At 40.3% G+C, this 22453-nt stretch overlaps 1 protein-coding gene across 1 annotated transcript in view; it reads right to left on the bottom strand.

Moving 5' to 3' along the window:
* ERGIC1 (endoplasmic reticulum-golgi intermediate compartment 1) overlaps positions 1-22453 on the bottom strand; it is a 110649-nt gene that overhangs the window by 7412 nt on the left and 80784 nt on the right. Inside the window, exons 6-9 of the mRNA XM_075856505.1 lie at positions 22144-22248; positions 18640-18700; positions 17118-17218; positions 16698-16820 (exon numbers count right to left, since the gene is read on the bottom strand). Of these exons, the coding sequence (XP_075712620.1) occupies positions 16698-16820; positions 17118-17218; positions 18640-18700; positions 22144-22248 (390 nt within the window). The remainder of the gene's footprint in view (positions 1-16697; positions 16821-17117; positions 17219-18639; positions 18701-22143; positions 22249-22453) is intronic.

Here is a 22453-nt window from a genome sequence, read left to right as displayed (position 1 = left end):
GATTCCTTCTGTATTTATCCAATATACGTAGAAGTACTTGCCGAGTGTAAACATACAAAACTGATTTTTTTCTTTGATTCGGACTGTTATTCACAAATGTTCTCATATTGATAGCACAGTTCTAGTCAGAGACCTCTGGATAACAGCCTATTTTGTTGTGGGAAGCGGTTGATCAGTTGATAATGTAGCATTGCAAGGCAGCCATTCTGGTGAACGGCCATCCATGCAATACATGGTGGCCTAAGCCCACTGAAGGAAGAACTGCTTTATGCTTTGGTCCATAGAGGGGGGGTGGGTCCCAAGCAGGGGACTGTCCTCTATAACGTTCATATACCTAATAGGCTCTTCACAGGACAACCCCTTTAATAAATAAAATTAAAAAAAAAAAAAAGCAAACCTCTCTCTTACTCCATGTGGCTGTTTTGGGACAGTTACATAGATTGCACCCACAAGACTAACAGCCTCCCTTTGATACAGCATTGCCCAGCAGTACCCGGACGTTCTGAAAAAGCTTAGTTGACAATGAATCTTCCTGCCAATTCCAATACTTGGACCCTATTGTGCAAGTGTCAAACACATAATACTAGGGAAACCTATGGGACACCTCTGCAGTACATACGCTCCTAAGATTTAGCTCAGGATAGCAATGAACAGTGGTCAGCACTGGACATGCACAGCTAGTTAAGGAAGGTGTATTACTGGTCTTAGCCCATGTCTATGTACATATACTGAACCGCTTTTGTTTGCATAAGCTTAGAACTAAATTATGGAAATTCTTCAAATTTAGTAAAATTTGGGTAAAACAAGATTGACTAAAATCACTTGAGTAATTTATGAAAGGTGGACCTGTGTAGACTCCTTCATGACATGATTCTGTGTACTATGCTTTCCCATAAATCAGATTTATACATTTTCATAGCATGGAGGTCATCAGTCAGCGGACAGCACTATTAACTAGGTGTCTACGCCATATTGAACATAAATTAACACAACAGTGCAGTACTGAAATCACAATCTAAAAGTAAATGTTTTAATTGGCTAATTCACAAGTTTAAGTAAAAAATCAAGACTGTTGTCCATTTGTGAAATCCGCACGCCTTGAATTAGTATAAATCTGAACGGGTAAACATGACCAATTTCTTTTGCCATTTACATAGGATTGTTAAATTATCTTCTGCCAAAATTCACAGATCTGACATCTTAGCAGATTGAATAATAAAGGACACTGACCTTCTGTAAAACACCTTCATGCATAAAAACTGTTCTAAATAAGTGGTCCATAGCAGCCACTTTAATTCTAGATTTTCCCAGGGCAGGCTTGAATATGAAAGCTGCAATTGGATTAGTTGCCATAGCTCCTAACATTATAATGTCCTGCGAATAGAAATTTAAAACACCCAAAACACCGCTCCTGGAAATGCCCATCTAGGGGTACATTTGCAGTAGTCAAATTTGAGGACAGTTTAGAGCGATATTCCAGCAAAAGACATAACTGGGAATTATGTAATTTCGTAATAAAAATATAAGTACAATTCATTATATAATAGAATACAGGGTGGCTCACCCACAATTTAGGCAAATGCTGGATGTAGTCCAGTGCACAGTTAGCTGTATCCCATACAGTAAAGACTCAAAACAATACTAGATAAAACCAGCTCTGAAGACTGAATTAGGGTAGGTTCACACAGACACTTTTGCAGGCAGTAAATCTGCCTCCAAATTCCGTTTGGACTTTTGAGGCAGATTTTGCTCTGCCTGCACGCAGATTTCTGTGGCGTTTTTCGCCCGCGGCCATCGAGTGCCGCGGGCAAAAAAACGCTGCGAAATGCGCTTTCTCTGCCTCCCATTGAGGTCAATGGGAGGTCAGAGACGTAAACGCCTGAAGAAAGGGCATGTCACTTATTTTTCCCGCGAGACGGGTTTTTCCGCTCGTGGGAAAAAACGCCTCCGCCTCCCATAGAAATCAATGGGAGGAATTTTCGGCCTTTTTTTGGTGCGTTTACCGACGCGGTTTCCACGTCAAAAAACTCTGTGTGAACTTACCCTTAATGTTAGTTCAGGTTTTGTATCGATATCAATTATATTCATTTACTTTCAACATACCCAAATGTTTGTCAACACTACTGGTTTGCATATATCAAAAAGGACAATAAAACAATATATAAAAAAAAAAATGAGTACAAAAAAATTACAGTGGTTTGAAGTTATGTGCAACTCTTGAGATTCAATGTCCCTAATAAAGGAATAAAAAAAAAATACTTTTGATATATGCAAACAGTATTGTTGACAAACATTTGGGTATGTTGAAAGTAAATAAATACAATTTATATTGATACAAAACCTGAACTGACATTGATGTAGTCTTGGGTGCCGGTTTTATCAAGAAAAACTCATATGAGAGTTTATCGTGGAAACATTTTGATAATAAATTTGTTAAGAAGAAATAATTTAAAACGATGGTCTAAGGGAGATATTTTGTCTTCAACATAAGGTTGATATTAAGAAAGTCCCAGCTAAGAAAACAAAATAAATGTGGAATATTATCTGTGGCAAGGTCAATGTTGGCTTGTGGGCTCTACAAGGTGTTAACAATTTGGATGTGCCCAAGTGACACACAGGTTCCTATACACAGGCTGAGTATTGGTAGTGACGTGGGACCCGAGCTGCCAGCGCAGAGCTGGGGAAACACTGACTATGTTAGAGAAACAGAGCAGTGACTCACTATTGAAAATAACTATTTGGAAGAGTTTAAAAAAGGAGAAATGTGCTAATACTTAATCTGGAGTGACAATGGGTGGGAAAGGTCTCATCAGCAACCCTGAAAATTGTAAAGTTATGACGAAGAGAAATACATGTCCGGACATGTATTGCAGAAAATCTAATATAAAATGTTAGATGAAAATCAGAAAGACCTATGTAGAAATATGTACAGATAGTGGTAAATGATCAAACACTACACGCAGTTAGTTCTCCTTAGTGGTGACTGCAAGTAACCAAATTTTGGGCATTTAATACTATTGCTATGAAAAAGGGAAGCAGGGACTTTATTTAGAGCTCTGCATAATAAAAATATGACTTCCGATCGCTATAAAGAAATATTATTAACACGTTATGAAAGTGATCAGCACAGTGTTATGAACATAAAAGTGGACAAGTAAACAGTAACATAAAAAAAAAAATAATTCTGAGTATTGCTATGGGGCCCTTGGATTCTGTATACGCTCCTCATAATAATGTTGTGGAAACAATTGCCGGTCCCATTTAAACTTGTCAAAAAGGAAGCTTTCCTGAACAAAATTACCAACTTTCTAGCAAAGCCATCCAGCAAAATTTGGTCCCTATGTATCCCCTATGAAATTAGAACATGGCTGGATTGTGTTCAATGACTTCTACGTATGCCCCCCCCCCCCCCCCATGTATTTTCCAATGCCAGGTGGTTACCCCTTTCATTTTCCCTTGACTTGTTTCCTTTATGAACCCCTGATTGCATCTATTCACATAGAAGGTTTCAAAAACTATTTAAATACCTAAAGATGGCCTGTTAGCTCTCCTGACAGGTCTGTTTTAGTAAATGATTGTATTCCCCATACATTAACAATTCTGGAATTTTCTTAAAACTCTGTGTTGTGCAATTCCACTGTTATTCCTCCTAGAAATGTATGAATAAAATGATAAGTGGGTGTTACCAGTTGGGGGTGTGTCCATACACAGACAATGTCCAATCAGTGCCGATAGAATGAGATTATGTAAAGACACACCCCTTTGATAAAGGGGAATGGTAACAGCCAGTTGTCAATGTATTCAGAAATTTCTAGGAGGAATAATGGAAGAATTGCACAACAGAGTTTTTATGAAAATATGTTTCAGAATTGTTATTTCATGGGGAATACAAGTATTTACTAAAACAGACGTGTCAGGACAGGTGACAGGTCCTCTTTAATAGTATACCATCTGAACCACGAATGGTTTTAATGAATATTGAGATATGTAAATATCACCTAAGGTTATGAGGATGCAATATGAACAATCTCGCCTGATTATTCAACCCCCGATTCAAATTAAATTAAAAAAAAATAGTGCGATCCACTGTCTGGATCGATATACGTGCTTCGCAATGCCATGATTTTTTTTGCTAAAAATATTGATGGAGGTATCAAAATCACAGGTTTTTACCCTTACATATTTTAGTTGAGATAAACAAGAAAAAACCCAGCTAGAAGATAGTGTTTGGAATATACACTGTATATTGCAAACCTACCCACTGGCATCTTCAGGATCTGACAGATTATAAAACCTCTTCAAAATGTTGATTATTTTGTATATTCTATATTACAGAGCAGACAAGAATCTACATGTGCTCACCAAATAACGGATCAAATCAGCAGTAATTGGAAAATATGTCCGCATTCATATAAGCAAGTAAAATAGGAAGAATACACGGCTAGTAGGATGAAACTGGTCACAAGAACTCCATCTCGGCAATGTTTCAACGGAGGATGAGGCCCCACACTATGGCCATTAGAGGTGAACAGCAGCCACTGAAATCCAGCAGCCCCCACAAAATACCATGAGGCACCACAAACTGCCAAGATATCATAAGCTTGGAATACAGTTATAACATTATCCTTAAATTAAAGGTTATAAATACTATTTTTATTATTATTAGCTCGCTAATATCCGTATTGTCTTTACGTCTTTGTTTTGACAGCTATTTTCGCTCATATCCGATTTCCATATCCACTGTGCACACAACGGTTTCATCTTGGCTTCTTTATGGGCAAATATGCATATCGAGGTCAAGTGAAACTCTGGCAAAGTGTTATAATTCGTAAAATGGATCTACCGGGGTCACGTAACATACCAGGGTCATTCTTTCATTCTGGTCCCTCAAATACAAGTTTCCAATGTGCGGTGTTCACCTTAGGTCCTTAACACCACAGGAAATAACAAAATGGCTGCTTGTTACTGGGCTAAACAGTAGAAGTTGCCAAAACACCACCCCTATTCAGATATCCCTAAATTGGCCATACACATAAGATGAAATTTGTCGAAATGGACGATTTTGGCAGCTCATTGTCTGCTGAAAAAGTGGCCATGTAAAATTTTTCAGCCAGTCTCCACCTTAAGTAAGCCCATTCTGTTTTTTTATTTTTAAAACGATGTCCCTGTTCCGACGTAAGTCTATGGGGTGTAGCTTTAGCCAACAGCTGAAGGGCAGGAAGTGATGTCAGAGAAGGGGGCGTCATTTTTGCAACTTCTCCTGTACAGTCCAGTAACATGCTGCCATTTAGTAATTTCCTGTTGTGTTAAGGAGCTGTAGTGTACAGAGAACCTTGGAAACTTGTATTTCTAGGCCAGATGGAAAAAATGAATAACCTAGCTATGCTACATTAACCTCCACTTTACAAAACATTAACATTTTCCCAGAATTGTACTTAAACAGTCTTCGGACAGGTTCCCTTATATTTTGTCCTATTTCTTAAGGAAAGATCCCTTTAAATTAAAAGGTGTATTCCAGATTCAGCAAATAAAGCATATTAATTGTATAATGGAAACATACAATTTTCCAATATACTTTCTGTATTCATTTTTCATGCCTTTCAAGATCTCCGCTTGTAGTCAGTGACTGTGAACCATCAATGTTTACTTCCAATGGCTGAAAACCTGTCCTGTCATGTGATGGTCACACATGTGCATGGATCATTACAAGACAGAGCTCTGACCACTATACCTATAACGATCCGAGCATCTGTGTGATGATACCCAGATTTCTACCCAACTTAATGGTAAAAATCTAACAAGCCATGATGATATAAATACCTGCCCCCCTTTTGCTGTATAACTTGGCAGATTTTCCAATCAAAACTCTAGGAGAACTGGTAACAATCCTTATTAGAGCCATAAAGGGTTAAAAGCGAACAATTTCAGTTCTGAGAAATGGCAATAAAAAGTTTTCAGCAAATTGATTTGGATTTTTAATTGATGGCCTATTCTTATAATAGAATCTCCCTGATCATACATAGATGGCCTAACCCAGATGAATAACTTGAAGCTTGTGGGCCCCAAAGCAAAATCTGTAGTGGGGCCACCCATCTACTATTTATAATACTAGTGTTTTTTTATGTGGCACAGGGGCTTTTGGGACCTGTCACGCACCAGACCCGGGGTGCAACTGCTACCGCTGAACATACTATTGATATGCCCCTGGTTTGACCCCCAGCACTTCATGATCAGCAAAAGGACAGCGGTGCTTGCTTCATTGTTTATCCAGAAAAACACAAAAAAACGGCCATACTTACAAATGGACACAGACAGGTCTGAAACGCTGATGAAGGAGAGTGAACAGGGGCATTAAATACCACTAATAGCCACTCCCACTAGCCTTGAGGGGAGTGGCGTGTGGTGCATGGGAAAAATAATAAAATGAATTGTGTATGTGCAAGTGATAATAATATGAGTGAAATATAGGGGGCAGTAATGAGTATAGTGCCTAAATAAAAATAATAAATGAATAGTGGGGTGCAAGTGTGTGAAACATGGAGCGATAAGGTGTAAGTCATGGGGCGCAGCGTGTATAGCCAGGTAGAAGCCTATTTGTAACGCCTTGATAGTAAATAGAGCGGGCTGCTCTATGCGTATGGCGGGTGTATATGGAACATTAAGTTCCAGTTAGGGACTCGCAAGTCCAGGGATCCTTGTCGTGGATTGTGAGCTTGCGTCCTTTTGGCCAAAATGGTTACTAATACCCCAGGTATTTTTACATGATCGACATGTACAATGGGAAATTCTCCTGACTTGTACATCGATGTGCCCATAGACTTTAAATGACCAAACGGGTATCCTTTTGGAATACATTTTGACAGTAAATATTGGAATGCTGCAGCCCCAGTTGGTATTGAAAAGTGCAGTCGGCTATGCTGTTCAATAAATTGTTACAAAGAAAAAAGGGTGGTATGCATTTTTTTTTTCTAATAGCCGTCATGTAGGCATACAGCTGAATACATCTGGACAAACGTGGTGTGAATTTAGCCTTAACTAGGCAGATTTGATGTTTTTGTAACAACTTCTATATTGGTTGTCACTTCTATTTACCAGAGGTTTATTAACCGGTTAAGGACTAGGCTGTTTTACAGCTAAATGACCAGAGCAAATTTCACAATTTTGCTATGCGCTTCTTTAGATGACTATAACTCTGCAGGTGAATAAAGTTCATCTTTGAATTTTACACTCTTTTTAAAGGACAGATAGGGCTTTGTTTTAGTGGCATTTGTCAGTATATATCATTTTTATTTTTTTCTCTAAAGTGGGCAAAATTGGAAAAAAATGCAAGAATTTAGCAATTGCGCCAGTTTATGCTAGCATTTTTCACACACGGTATGGACCACGGCCAAAATTCATCTCCTTTCACATTCTTCCACTTCTCCCGTGCATGGGGATACCAAATATGTGTGCCTTATTCGCTGTGCGGGCATGTACCAGGGCTTGGCATAAAAGGAGGCTTTTTGGCCTTTTCGGTCCAGGAATTTTGCATTTGATTTTATAGCCGCATACTGTTTTCTGGGGGGCCTAATGCTGCTGAAACATTAGAAACACCCCATAAATGACTTCATTCACACAAGTAGACCCCACAAGGTTTCCTTCAAGGGGTTTATCATATTTTTAGCAAGTCCAGTTTTCTTCTGAAAGTTTCTTGAATAAGATGTAACAAAATAAAATCAGCACTTTTTTAGCAAATGCGTCAGTTTAGGCTAGTATTTTTCACACACGGTATAGACCACGGCCAAAATTCATCTCCTTTCACGTTCTTCCACTTCTCCCGTGCATGGGGATACCAAATATGTGTGCCTTATTCACTGTGCGGGCATGTGCCAGGGCTTGGCATAAAAGGAGGCTTTTTGGTCCAGGAATTCTGCATTTGATTTTATAGCAGCATACTGTTCTCTGGGGGGCCTAATGCTGCTGAAACATTAGAAACACCCCATAAATGACTTCATTCACACAAGTAGACCCCACAAGGTTTCCTTCAAGGGGTTTATCATATTTTTAGACAGTCCAGTTTTCTTCTGAAAGTTTCTTGAATAAGATGGAACAAAATAAAATTAGCTTTTTTTTTTAACAAATGCGTCAGTTTATGCTAGCTTTTTCACACACAAAATGGACCACGGACAAAATTCATCGCATTTCACATTCTTCCTCTTCTCCCGTGCATGGGGATACCAAATATGTGTGCTTTATTCATGGGCATGTGCCAGGGCTTGGCATAAAAAGAGGCTTTTTGGCCTTTTCGGTCCAGGAATTCTGCACTTGATTTTATAGCCGCATACTGTTTTCTGGGGGGTGTAATGCTGCTGAAACATTAGAAACACCCCATAAATGACTTCATTCACACAAGTAGACCCCACAAGGTTTTCTTCAAGGGGTTTATCATATTTTTAGACAGTCCAGTTTTCTTCTGAAAGTTTCTTGAATAAGATGGATCAAAATAAAATTAGCAATTTTTTAGCAAATGCGTCAGTTTATGCCAGCATTTTTCACACACGGTATAGACCACGGTCAAAATTAATCTCCGTTCACATTCTGCCACTTCTCCCGTGCACGGGGATACCAAATATGTGGCCTTATTTATCACATAGAGATGTAGGAGGGCGGAGGATAGAAGAAGATTATTTCACATATCGCTTTTTTTCAAAGCTGGTTTTACAAAACTCAACAGAGTTTCTATAACACTTCCAAAATATCTGCTCTTGAAGCAGAAATCCCAAAATATTCATCTAGGGGTATAATGGGAATTTATTTTTTGGGGTTTTCTAAAATAAGAAATTGCAGGTTAATGCAAATGGAGCTCTCCAGCAGATGAACTTTAGAGAATATGCAAACATGACATCCACCCCCCACCCATTCCCTCCCTCACCCTTGGAGTAAAATCATGGGAAAAATAAAAACGTAATGTAGGGCAAATATATTTTCAACAAATTAACTAAAATCTAATAATTCAGAACAGTGTGGTATTTTTTAAAACATGGCTCAATGCACAGGCCTGGTTGCGAGAGACATGAGGGACAGAAATATCGGCAATATTTGCGGTGCCCGTCTTTTCTGCAGACGCGGCACTTTTTCTGAGGGTTGCTTCTGGTTGCTGTTGGGGGAATCCGACTGATGAAGTGCCTTTCAGTCAGTCGCGTGACATCCTCAGACTGGGGGCATTCTCGGGTGTCCTGAACATCAAAAATGAGGCCTTCAATAATTTTTTCCTGGAAATCCAGGTATGTGTCTCTGCCTCTGTTTTTTTTATAGAGCACAAATGAGTTGTGGATGGCCACCTGTAACAAATAAATGGCCACCTTTTTGTACCAGGTTTTAGTTTTGCGTTTTACTAAATAGGGCTGTAAAATCTGGTCGCTTAAATCCACCCCCCCCCATGTACTTGTTATATTCGGACACGCTCACTGGTTTGTGCTTGTCCGATGTTGCCCCCCTTTCCCTCACTGCCACTGTTCCTGCGGTATGAATCGTGCTTAGCACATACACATCTTTGCGATCCCTGAACTTGACCGCCAGCAATTCTTCAGATGCATAAGCACAGGAGTCCCCCTTTACCATGCGCTTCCCCACTAATTGCTGTGGAAAACCAATTCGGTTTTTGCGCATGGTACCACATGCCCCAGTCCTTGCAGCATGCAAATGCCTAAACAGGGGCACACTAGAATAAAAATTATCACAGTACAGGTGGTACCCTTTGTGAAGCAGAGGCTGCATTATCTCCCACACAATCTTACTGCTGGTGGAAAGATCAGGGGGGCATCCAGGAACATTTATTGAGCGGTCCCGCCCTTCATAAATCCTGAAGGCGGTGGTATATCCTGACCCGCTTTCACACAATTTGTAGAGCTTAACGCCATATCTTGCCCTTTTGGAAGGTAGATATTGGCGAAAGCGAAGTCTGCCATGAAAGTTGAGGAGGGATTCGTCCACACTTACATTCTGCTCAGGGGTGTAGAGTTGCAGAAATAAATTATTCAGGGAATTTATTAGCGGTCTTATTTTGAACAACCGATCCCGGTTTGCATCGGTACTTGGGGGGGCCTGTGCGTTGTCATTGAAGTGGAGGAACCTCATTATTGTCTCATAACGAGACCTGGGCATTACTGCAGAATATACTGGGGTGGCTTGGGCGGGTCTTGTTGACCAGTAAGACCTAATGGAGGGCTTTTTGACAATACCCATATTTAGGGTGAGCCCCAAATTTTTTTTTAATTCCTGCAAATTGGTGGGCGTCCAATCTCTGGCATGGGTGGATGAAGGTTTCTGCCTTATATATTGCGTGGCATATAAATTTGTTTCGTGGACAATCTGATTTAGGATGTCGTCCGTTATAAATAAATGGAAGTAATCCATTTGGACAAAATTTGTATTGTCCACGGTTATGCCAGGAGTGGCAGTAAATCCGTGGATTCTAGGCCCAAAAGATGGGGCAGGTGCCCATACAAGAGCCTGGACTGGAGGGACCAGGCTCTCCCGTGCTACAGCGCTACTTGGCCCTGCGCTTTCATGTTCTGCAGTTTCGACTGCATCAGGGACAACGTCCCCTGAAGATGAACCTGAAGTGACGCTGTCATCGTCACTACCTAAAACAGGTTCCATCTCGGACGCCATCTCTGATGCGGTCTCCGACTCAGACCACAGCATGGCGTATGCCTCCTCGGCGCTAAACAACTTCCTCGCCATAACGTAACTAACACTAACACTAACTAAACAAATTTTTTTTTTTTATAAAAACACACAAACTAACTGCTATATATATCTACACTACCGCTAACAAAAAAATAAACCGCTATTGCTATATATATTATATATATGTGGATATATATATAATTATATACTCCCTACCTGCCTATTCTAATAGAATAAAAGAAAGAAAGGTAGATAGATAGAAAAAAAGATAGATGGATAGATAGATTGTATAGATAGATAGAAATCTATCTATACAGAGAATGTTTTAGTGTAACTGTATTTTTTTTCACTGTAATCTTCTGGCAGCAATTCTCCCGAGTCTCTTCTTCTCCTCAAACTGAAACAATGTTTGAGGAGAAGAAAAGAGGCAGGAGATTTACTGCCAGAAAAGTCAAAATAAAACAAATGTGGTCGCTGTGATAGGTTTTCACAGCGACCACATGTTCAGGGACCATCAGATTGGTCCCTGATAATCTGCCCAGTGCCCAGAGCTGTTGGTAACAGCGAGGGCACAGGGCTGTGTGCACGTGATCGCGTGCACACTGTTTTATAAGCAGGAATGCATGTGATCGCTGTGATTGGTTGTCACAGCGACCACATGTTCAGGGACCATCAGATTGGTCCCTGATACTCTGCCCAGTGCCCAGAGCTGTTGGTAACAGCGAGGGCACAGGGCTGTGTGCACGCGATCGCGTGCACACTGTTTTCTATGCAGAAATGCATGTGATCGCTGTGATTGGTTGTCACAGCGATCACATGTTCAGGGGCCAAAAGATTGACCCCTGACATTCTGCCCAGTGCCCATGGCTGTTAGCAACAGCCAGGGCATAGAGCTGTGTGCACGCGATCGCGCGTGCACAGTCTCTGAAGTGCGGCCGTATATATACTATACGCCGGACTTTAGAGACCCTGACCGCTGGCCGTATATTTACGGCCAGCGGTCGGGAACCTGTTAAAGAGCATCTCCCATCAAATAATGGATCAATTAGTGAATAGAGGCAGAAAGCAAGAAAGGATTTTTTCCTCGTAAAATTAATGGGTTAATAAATAGTAATGCCAGGATTTCCACCAAATTCAGTTCTCCAATAATAGGTCAACTAAAAGCGCTTTCCTTTAGGCCACCTTTACAGTCTCCTGTAGCGTTTTTTTAACTGAGTTTTTTTTCTTTTTATACATGTGTTATTGAAGTTATATTGAAAGCCCCATGGAAAAAAACTGCCATACCTAGAGGATTCAAAGATATATATATATATATATATATATATATATATATATATACATATATACACACACACACACACACACACACACACACACATATACACTATAATCAAAATACCGCAGATCTGGATATTTTACAAACCGTTTTTAGCACTATGTGAGACTAGCCTTATGGTAACCCATGCACAGAAATTTTGGAGAGATATCAAATATGTGACTTTGCATGGTCTGTAAGAAAACGGTTATTGAATAATTTATGTTACTGCTCCTGCCATCATACAGCTGCAGTTTTAGTGAATACATGCACATATGTAATGTGTGGTTACATGGTTGCCCACAATAGAAGCAGAGGCACAGATGCTCCTATTAAAAAGAAAGGCTTGAAATCAGGACACACAATGAACGTGTGAGAATTAGTGGTCACGTCAGTTCTCAGGCCAATCCCATGGATACAGAGAGTGTCCAGCAGCGACGGATGGGGAGAGAAATGCTACAGCTATAGGAGTTACTAACAAGACTTGCTGATACTAGGGTGGGGAGATTAAAGTGTCAGCTTATGTGTCATCACTAAGACAGTATTCTCATCATCTTCACATCTTCGTACTGACCAGCACAGGACAAACCAACATACATATTATAATACAGAACTGAAAACACTATACTAGAATGCATTTCTTCACAAGAGAATTTATTTAACCTGTCTTGGATAAAAAGACAGATCTTCCATAAAATGACTGCTAATAAAAAAAACAAAAAAAAAAAAAAAACGGGTTAGTAATTCGAATACCATGCATTTTTTTTTCATATAGTTTAAAGGTTTTTAATGTTTTTCTCTGCCAAACAAACATCTGATCCCCAATCCAGACACAACTGTTCGGATATTTAAAAATATAACACAAGAGTGGTTTTCCTCAGAAAAAATAGTCACTTGAAAGGAAGAAATAGAACAAATGAAAAAATGCACTAACAAAGTGGGTTCGGTCAAAAAATAAAAATGGAGTGTGTCAGCATTACGGAATGAGTACATTAAAAGTTACATTAATAAAATCAATTTCTATGTAAATACATGTCCGCAGTATTGAAGGAGACATTTTTATCATTTCTATTATGTAAACTGCTCTCCTAAATGCCCCCCTATTCCTCCTATAATCTACAATGTAACGGTGGGAGCGCAGCACACTTTAGTACACGGCTTTATTTAAATTTTAAAAAAAGGCAATTTATCCCTCCTACCCGGGAGCAACATGTCTAACGGACCCTGGGAATCCCCTCTGTTTTGTGTATGGTTTCTTTGTTCCGGCCTTCCTTTTAGCAGAGGGTTACAAAAGGCCCCCCTTCAAGTATAAAAGACAAGTTTCTTGATCGTCTGTTTACAACCCCCCCTTCCTTTGCTGTTGCCTCACAGCTCTTCTCATTGACTGGGAAACACGGGGGAATAATGGATATGCTGTAGGTCTCGTGGACTTAACAAGACATTATGAATGAGGCAGCAGCCAGAACAGCAGGTGTTTCTACACAGCCCCCACCCCTGATCTGCCAGCTTTAGTAATCCACACACCATCTGTTGGGTGGCAGGGCAGTGTCCGCTCTCGGAGAGACAGTTCACATACTAAAGACAAAGTGGATCATTGGCAGATGGAGATTATACAATCAGAAGAGGGGAGAACACTCCAGTACGTGACGGGGCCTATTAACTTCACGCTGACTGGGACTTTGTTTATTTAGGGTCTTTTGGTAACCACATCCCACTTTATAGATACATGGGAAGCAAACGTTTAAAAAAGGATTCCCGAGTCACCTACATAAAAGCAAAGCAGATCTATCATGTACAGAACTGCTACATATTCACAACTAATCTTTTCCCTTCGGAGACACAATCATGTCGCATTTGCTGTCATTTCTTCACGCGTAAAGGGAAAAATACAATCTAGAGGTTTTTTTATTATGATTAAACCAGTTAAGTTTACAGTTTCAGCCAAGTGCAAATTTATCAAGGCTACAAATCCGTACAATGTTCAAAGGCAGAAATGGTGAAAATATAGAAATGGGTCTAACCGAGTATTAATCCATCCAGGACATATTTTCAAACGCAAGAATGTTACGAGAAGTTTACTAAATAATAGAACACTAGGGCCCTGTTCACACAGAGTTTTTTGATGCGGAACCCACAATGGAAAACGCGCCAAGAAATGTCTGAAAATCAATGGGAGGCGGAGGAGTTTTTTGCCTACAAAGTCTTGCCGTGATTTTCACTGTGTTTTTTGCCCACGGCCATTAAGCGCCCCGGGCGAAAAACGCTTTCTCTGTCTCCCATTGATTTTAATCGCAGGTCAGAGGCGGAACCACAGCAAGAAAGATGATGCTGCTTTTTTTACTGCGAGCGGCTAAAGACCGCCGCAGGAAAAAAAACACCTCCGCCTCCTATTGAAATCGAGGGGAGGCAGTTTTGGAAGTTTTTTTCCACGGATTCCGACACGGTTTCGGTGTCAAGATCATCTTAGAAAGAAAAAAACTCTTTCACGTAGCCAACCTCTTACGTGAAAAACTGCAGTTTTTTTTTACGCCCGAGGTGCACCCTAGCTGCACCCTTACGGGACGCGTTATCACGCGTTATCCAGAAACCAGAGTCTATGGAGGGATGCGTGAAGAGCAAAAAAAATAGGACATGTCCTAATTTTTCACGAACCCTTCACACACTTTGTTGAAACAACGGTCGTGTGAACGGCCCCGTTGAAGTACGAGTCCGTGTGACGGCTGGTCGCCACACAGACTATATATATATATATACTCATGAGCCCTAACACGGCTCCAGGAAGCGGATAGTCAACACAGATCTTATTCCCCAAACAAAATGGCAGCGAGAACCATTTCTCTACAATTTGTACCAATTTAAACATGTCACACTGTAAGGAAAACAGGATTCAGAGCAAGAAGATCTAAGAGAAGTCTTATCAATATTCCTAGATGTGTAGAAAACTAGATCGCTAGAAGTACACTTTAACCAGAAAACCGTTACCGTTATTTATTCTAATAAGCGTAGCTCTAGTTTCAGATAAAACGGCCATACACTTCATTAACCTCTGTGGCCCATTGTTTAGATGGAACAGGCAGAGCAATCTGTTCTCCCTGCTACAGTACTTTTTTCAGGGTGACCTCACTCCCTCCTTACTTTCCATATTCAGTACAGGGAACCTTGGCACCTATTGACGACTAGCTTGCCTATCACATAGTTGGCCTACACAACTGAGCAGACCACATCAATGATTTTATGGCCTTCTTACTGCTGTAAGTTCTGCTTGAGTTTAAACTTAAGTTTTAATTTCTCTTCCTTTTTAGCGACTAAAAGCACTCCAGATTGGTATAGGCTCTTCACATCCCTAGACCCTCAGCTCAAAATCTCCAGTCCTGTAAAAACTAGTATTTATTCCTTTCCACGATCTTCTAAATTCTGCCTTAATCTGAACCCCCGCACTAGCTATTTTGGAGTTCAACAGCGATGACAGTACAAGACGTCCACTGCTCATTTTCAGGTAGTTCGTATAAATTTATCTTCTTAGTCATGCAAGCAACAATGAGGTTTATTAAAAAGGAAAACTTTTCCTAACAGGGACCTGCTGTGTGTACACAATAAGTGCTTTCTTATAGAGCTGGTTGTGTGGGTGGGGTGAGCGCTGCTTTTATAATAAAATGAAGTAAGCGCAAACCTTCTATAACTTCACTCTCTTGCTTATTAACGCTTGTTTTTTTCATTAGCTGGCATGGTACAGAAGGTGAAATCATAAAAATCCTATTTCGGGAATAGTGCTCCATGACGCGATTACAGGAATCTTTAATTCCTGAAATAACATTACTGGGATCTGTCCCAACCAAAAGGGTTCTTACGCTTCCAATTGCTATGTTCATATGCTTAAAATAAAATGTGGCATTCTGAGAAAACTCAAGTTCCTTCCACATGCCCACTTCTACAAAAAACAAGTTTTCTATTCCCAGGTCCCTGTTAAAACCCGTCTCATAAGGGGCTATAAGGGCCAACAAGCCTGCAAAACAATTTAACACATCTGTGAAGTTCCCGTGATAAATAAAGAAAGATTGATCTGGGATAAACTATATCGACAAAAGTATTGGGACACCTGCACATTACACCTACAGGAGCTTTTAGGAAATCCCATTATAAATCCATAGGCATTAATATGGAGTTGGTTCCTCCTTTGCAGCTTAAAAAATAAAATAAAAAAAAGAAGCTTCCACTCTTTTGGGAAGGCTTCCTACAAGATCTCGTAGTGTGCCTGTGGAAATTTTGGCCCAATCATCCAGAAGAGCATGTGAGGTCAGACACTGATGTTTGATGAGAGGGCCTGGCTCACAATCTCTGTTCTATTTGATCCCAAAATCGTTCAATGGGGTTGAGGTGAGGGCTCTGTGTGGGCCAGTCAAGTTCTTCCTCACCAAACTTACCCAACCTTTATGGACCTTGCTTTGTGCACTGGGGCACAGTCACGCTGGAACAGAAAAGGGCCTAACCCCAAACGGTTCTAACAAAGTTGGAAGCACACAATTATCCCCGTATCCATGACCTAGTTTAGAAAGTGATCATGACCACCGGTCAATTTGAAAACACAGTGGAATTTTGATTGTATTCAGCAGTTTATGTTCTAGTATGGTTTATGTTATTCATAAACTGCATGAAGTCGACAACTATTCAAAATCACCCACAAGAGACCCGTGGTACAGTGATCACTACTTACCGTGGTTATAAATCGATACATAGGCTGCCGCCTTTCTGTATATTTTACTGTGATGGGACTCAGGTCGTAGCGGAACCAGATGGCAGGGATAATTCGTCCTGTGTGGCTGTACGCTACATATTCCTAAAATATTTAGATTGAAAGGAGGTTTAGAATTAATTTTACATTTATAAGCAAACACAAAGAATACTGTGAATTCGGTCACACCACGATTAGTTAATATGTGAATAGAAGAGCCCTTCTTTGGTTATCTAGGAATGACATTACTGTTCAGCTATGTGACTTTGTTGGAATTCTTTATTAAGTCTGTCTTTTAGTCTCTTGCCTTCTGGCAACCTTCTTCTGTGAAGTTTAAGAATAAAACTTACATCATACAGTACTACAAGATCATGCATTGCCTGTTGCTAGCTTCATTCTTACCTTATTAGCTACAGTGTACTGGTATGAAAACTTGTGCTTCCCGCTCAAGTCTTCATATACGGTTGGTACGATCTTTAATATGTAGTCGTGGGAAGCCAAGGCTGTAGAAGAAACCAGAAAACGTCAGCATGTGTACAGAATATGTTTAAGTGTGTTCATGAACCCTTGGTACACACATCGATCTATCTCCGATCTATCTCCGATCTATCTCCGATCTATCTCCGATCTATCTCCGATCTATCTCCGATCTATCTCCGATCTATCTCCGATCTATCTCCGATCTATCTAACATGATGAAATTGATGTTTAATGCTTGACATTTTCTAAGCATTAGCTTGAATGTGTCATAAAAATACTACGAGAAAACGATCAGGTAGTTTACAGAATAAACTGTAAATAATTGACCTTCCTAACATGGCAAATGTATCCATTCTGATACAACTACTTCCTAAAAATACTTAAAGAGGTGGTGTCCTAAGGGTATATAGGAGGTAATCGAGGCGTCCCTGTAATTAGGACCTCTTCACCTTATCAGCTACAGGGTACTGGTATCAACTAGTCAAAAAGAGGTTTTACAATGTGTCTTATGTGAGAATGCGGAAAAAAAAATCATGCATTTAAAAAGGAAGTTTGGAATCTAAATCAGTGGAGAAATTTGTGCCGCTACAGCGTTCCGCTCAGAGGATTTAGTAGACTAAACACTATCAATCCTGAGCTATGAGCAGCACAAGGTCAAAACAGGTGTTCAAACTCTTAGGCCCTGTTCACACACAGTTTTTAAAAAAAAATAAAAAAAAAAATAAAAAAAAAAATCTGAATTCCTTCAGCAATTTTGAGGCAGATTTTGAACTGCCTGCACTCATTTTTCCGCATTGTTTTTTGCCCACGGCCATTTAATCTATTGCAAAGACCGCGGCGAAAAGCACTCAGAAACGAGCACTGCGTGGCAGCAAAGAAAATGCCGCTTTTTTTTCCTGCGAGCGTCTGAAAGCCACGTGGGAAAAAAACCCCATCTCTGCCTCCTATTGAAATCAATGAGGGGAGGGGTGATTTCAGTTTTTGGTCGCGGACTCGGTCAAAATCAGTGCCCAAAAAAAAAACTCAGTGTGAACTGGACCGAAGGTCGATGCGTTTTTTTATGTCAAAATCTGCCGAAACCGCCTCCCATTGAAATCAATGGAAGGCAAAGGCGTTATTTTCTGTGGCGGTTTTTAGCCAATCACGGTAATAAAAAAAAAAGCGTCATGTTCATTCTTGTCGCGGTTCCGCCTCTGCCCTTCCATTGAAATCAATGGGAGGCAGAGAAAAAAAGTTTTTCACTGTTTTTTTGCCCACGGTGCTCAATGGCCGCGGGTGAAAAACGCTGCAATAATTTGCAGGCAGGTCAAAATCTGCCTCCAAATCTCTGAAGGAATTTGGAGGCAGATTTTTCTGCCTGCAAAAAAAACTGTGTGAACAGGGCCTTGCTATTCTACAAAAGGTTTTCAACTACTATATGATATAAAAAGTTAATTGTACGTACCATTGGAAGCAAGTCTATCTGCTCCTCCCAGGGCATTGAACGCACCATGAATGTTTGTAACCTGAAAGACAAGCAAGCACAATTAACTCCCTAATGACCAGCTAAAATGTTTTCATTTTTGCCTCTACGCATTTCAACATTTTTTTAATGGACGTGGCTGTATGAGGCTTTATTATGAGAAAGTGTATTTTCGGCGCAGTTTGAGGGTACATAGAAATGTCTGTGTAAGTGAATTCCTCAGGTTATTACAGTTGTGTGAATACCTCATTTTTGTTTTCATGTATGGTACTTAAAATGAAATGTATTTTATAACAAATAAAATCACTTTATTTTTGCAGACATTTTTTTTATTAATGCTTTAATTACATTTTTTGTTTGTGGCCGGGACCCACTTTTGGTTGAGACTTTTGCTTGGGACCCCCAACTACCATACTTAGCCCCATTTTGTCTGACGTATGACAACATCTATCATAGTTATGTTCAAAATGAAGAAGGGAACCGGGACCGCACAGCCACAATATACACACTGATCTATAGCTATTAAGCCAAAACATTTCTATAAACATGAACATGAGGTTCTTTGTTATACAATTTGATATATAAGTGATATATTAAGTGGGTCCCTGCTCTATTGGTTGCTGCACCGCATGGCTGCATCCGCTATGGCAACACCACACCCGCAAAGGGAGCAACCCAGGGGCTACATGTGCAACATTTCGGTTGCGAGACCTTCGTCGGGCACGGAGCCGTACTGGGGACTGGTCTAGCGATTATGCTGGCGCTGCTATAATAGAATTGGCAGCTTACCGCTCTCTATGACATGTAGCCACTGGCATATATTGAAAAAAGAAAAAATTGAAATAAATCTACGCTAAATATTCCAAATGTGTGCTGAATACAATTCTTTCTATCTACAACTGGGTTGGGACCCTATTTCGAGCACCTGAGAAAACTAGTGCTGTCTGAACAAAACCACACGTCAACTGTATCTGCGTTCTGAGGACGTAGATACAATTGAAACCGGGACATCAGCAAGTGTCTCGCGACCCCCAAGGATTACCATTTTATAAACTTTTGTCTTTATACTAGTAATGTATCCGCATGCTCCTGTATGCTAATACATTATCTTCTGTGTCACTATGACACAGGGCATACTAATGTTGCCCTAACTGCAGCCTGTTAGCAAGCTTACAAAACAGACAGCCCTGGGGTCCTTTCTAGGTCCCCAGGCCTGACTGCAAAGGTTTTCCTAGCCTCTGAACGTGCCCCCGTGAAACCTAGTGTCATGGTCGAAGAGGAGAGTCACCTTTGATAATGCCGCAGTCACCGATTGCAGCGATCAAAAGGGTTAAACGGCTGGGATCGGCGGTCCCTCTGATCCTGGCTGTACTGCTCTACATTACCCTATTCAAGAGTGACACCAAAAGACGTCACTGTAGACTTGGGACCTACACTGCTCGCCGTCAAAAGACAGTGAGCGGTCATTAAATGGTTAAAAGCTGGCATTATCATGTCTTAGTGAAAGTGTGTGATAGCCCCCAGAGTGGAAATAAATTTTTACTAGCTGGATCTCCGTAAGGTAAATCCGGTCCTTCCAAGTGCTGCTTCAAAAAGCATCTCACCTCAGCCAAAAGAGAACCCTACTCTGTACAGATTTCACGATAAACCCATGTGTGGTTTCAAGGCTCTATAAAAAAAAAGTTGCACATTGGCTTACAGGGTACAGTCTATTAGGTGACACTACAGAGACAGTTTTTCTCTTCCTTCTAGAGGAAAGCTATTTTGCATACTTCTCCTAGGGAATCTTGGTAAAGCTTCCTACCAGCGTGATCTCCACAAGGAGAATCAGTTTCTTTCAAGAGCATACTTCAAGACCAGAATTTTTTGGTATTTTCCATAAAACTATTTTTAGTATTATAAAACAGAACAGCGCTAAAAGTTCTCAGGCACTCAAATGCCTGCATAGAAGTGGTGCATGCTTTTATCCAGTCCATCTAAAGATTGTAAACAAAGGGAAGTTAACAGAGAGAGCCCCTTCAGTGGTTGCATCTATGGGGTTAAATGGCAGGATTGGAGAATGCACTGGTCCTGGCTGCTGCACTCACGCAATCACTAGGGGATAGATGATATAAATACTGTATACATATGTTAGAAGTAATCTGAAGCATCAAGTTCTCACATTTCTCCAGCCATAGTTTTGGAAGTTGTTTGATGTATTTTACAGATTGGCAATTCCTTATGTAACACATTGCATATTATGCCTGTGAAGCTTGGGTGTGTCTCTGGGTGGGTATGAAAGTTAGATAACATATATGGCATAATAAACGTTCACTCACTGAGGTCATGTACTGAGCTCATCCATAACCATCAGTACAAGATGCACATTAATACTGTATTCACTCCCATTAATGTAGGACAAATAAAAGTGGTTGACCAGGAATGCATTAAAATAGAGCTTATGAACATATCTTGCCGCATCCTTAAAAAGCTGGTGCCAACCTTGTTCTGGTGATGCAATTGCTTCAGGCGATTTAATCAGAGACTAGTCTTTGAGTAAACAAAAATGTTCTAGCACATTATATTGTCTTAAGTACATTATTAGAATGTTTCATTGTTCATAGCACAATCCCAAACACAACAAAAAAGCGACAACCAGAATTTAGGCTTAAAATAGTGCTTCAAAAAAGGTCCGTCTTCCAAGATATTTGCCCTTAATAGAAGTTTTAAATGTTTCCCTTTAACGGAAATATATATATATATATATAATCTATTTGAGGCTGCCCTACAGGGAGATTACGGTGACAACATGCCCCTTTGGGAGTAAGATGAGACATTAAGAGGCGAATGCCTATTAATGAATGTGTCGAAATCTGTCGGCTGGCTGTGCACCATCCATTCCCCCCTTTCCAACAGACAAGATAAAAAAATAAAATTCACCTCACTGCTCCTATTCTTCCCTTCGTATCCCCTCAGGCTCATACAAGTTCATGATGCCGAGCAGTGTCATGGCCTTATATTCAATGCAGCACTCAACGCCCTGAGTGCTGCGTCGTGGAAAAGTGAATTGTGGGCACGCAGAGCGTTTTTGCTGCGGCTTTTCTCACAGCAATAAGTTAAAGCAGCAGCTAAATTTTGGACACCGCTAAACGTCACAACTATGATGTTTAGGTAAAAACCATCAAAATTTATACACACAGTTTTTTTTTCTTAGAAGTGGTTCCTGGAACACTTCTTAGAGCTGCTTCTTTAAGGAAAAACATTTAGGCAAAACCTTTAAAGTAGAAGGAAGAGGTCAAACAAAAACAAGCCAAATGGAAACGGTCCAAGAAATCATGAACAGGAGCTTTTTTGTTTTTTTTAACTTGAATACTTAAAAGACAGAACATATATGTTATTCATCTTCAAGACACGACGTTTCTGCGGTGGTGGCGCGGTCTAAAAAAGGTTCTAGAAATCTTTCATCACAGTTATATCTCCTGATATATCGTTTTTGTGCATGCTTACCTGTAAAGTGTCCCCAAAGCTCAGCTTGTGAATGAAGTGGCTCATATCCGGATTCTGAGGCTGAGCTGTGGCACTGTGTGTGGATACATGGAAGTTTCCAGGCACCTAATTAACCAACAAATAGTTAACATTATACTTCGTACTTTTACGAATCATTTAGATAGCTGCAAAATTCACTGTACATTATGTGCCTGCGGTCTAGAGCAGTGGTGGTCAACCTACTACAACCTATTGGGCCATTGAAGGCACCATTCACATTATGTTTTAATACTACGTTTAGCTCCCAGCGTACACGCTAAGGCCTCATACA

Source organism: Rhinoderma darwinii, chromosome 3 (assembly GCF_050947455.1).
Source record: "Rhinoderma darwinii isolate aRhiDar2 chromosome 3, aRhiDar2.hap1, whole genome shotgun sequence".
Lineage (NCBI taxonomy): Eukaryota > Metazoa > Chordata > Amphibia > Anura > Rhinodermatidae > Rhinoderma > Rhinoderma darwinii.
This window is presented reverse-complemented; position numbering and strand designations above follow the sequence as displayed.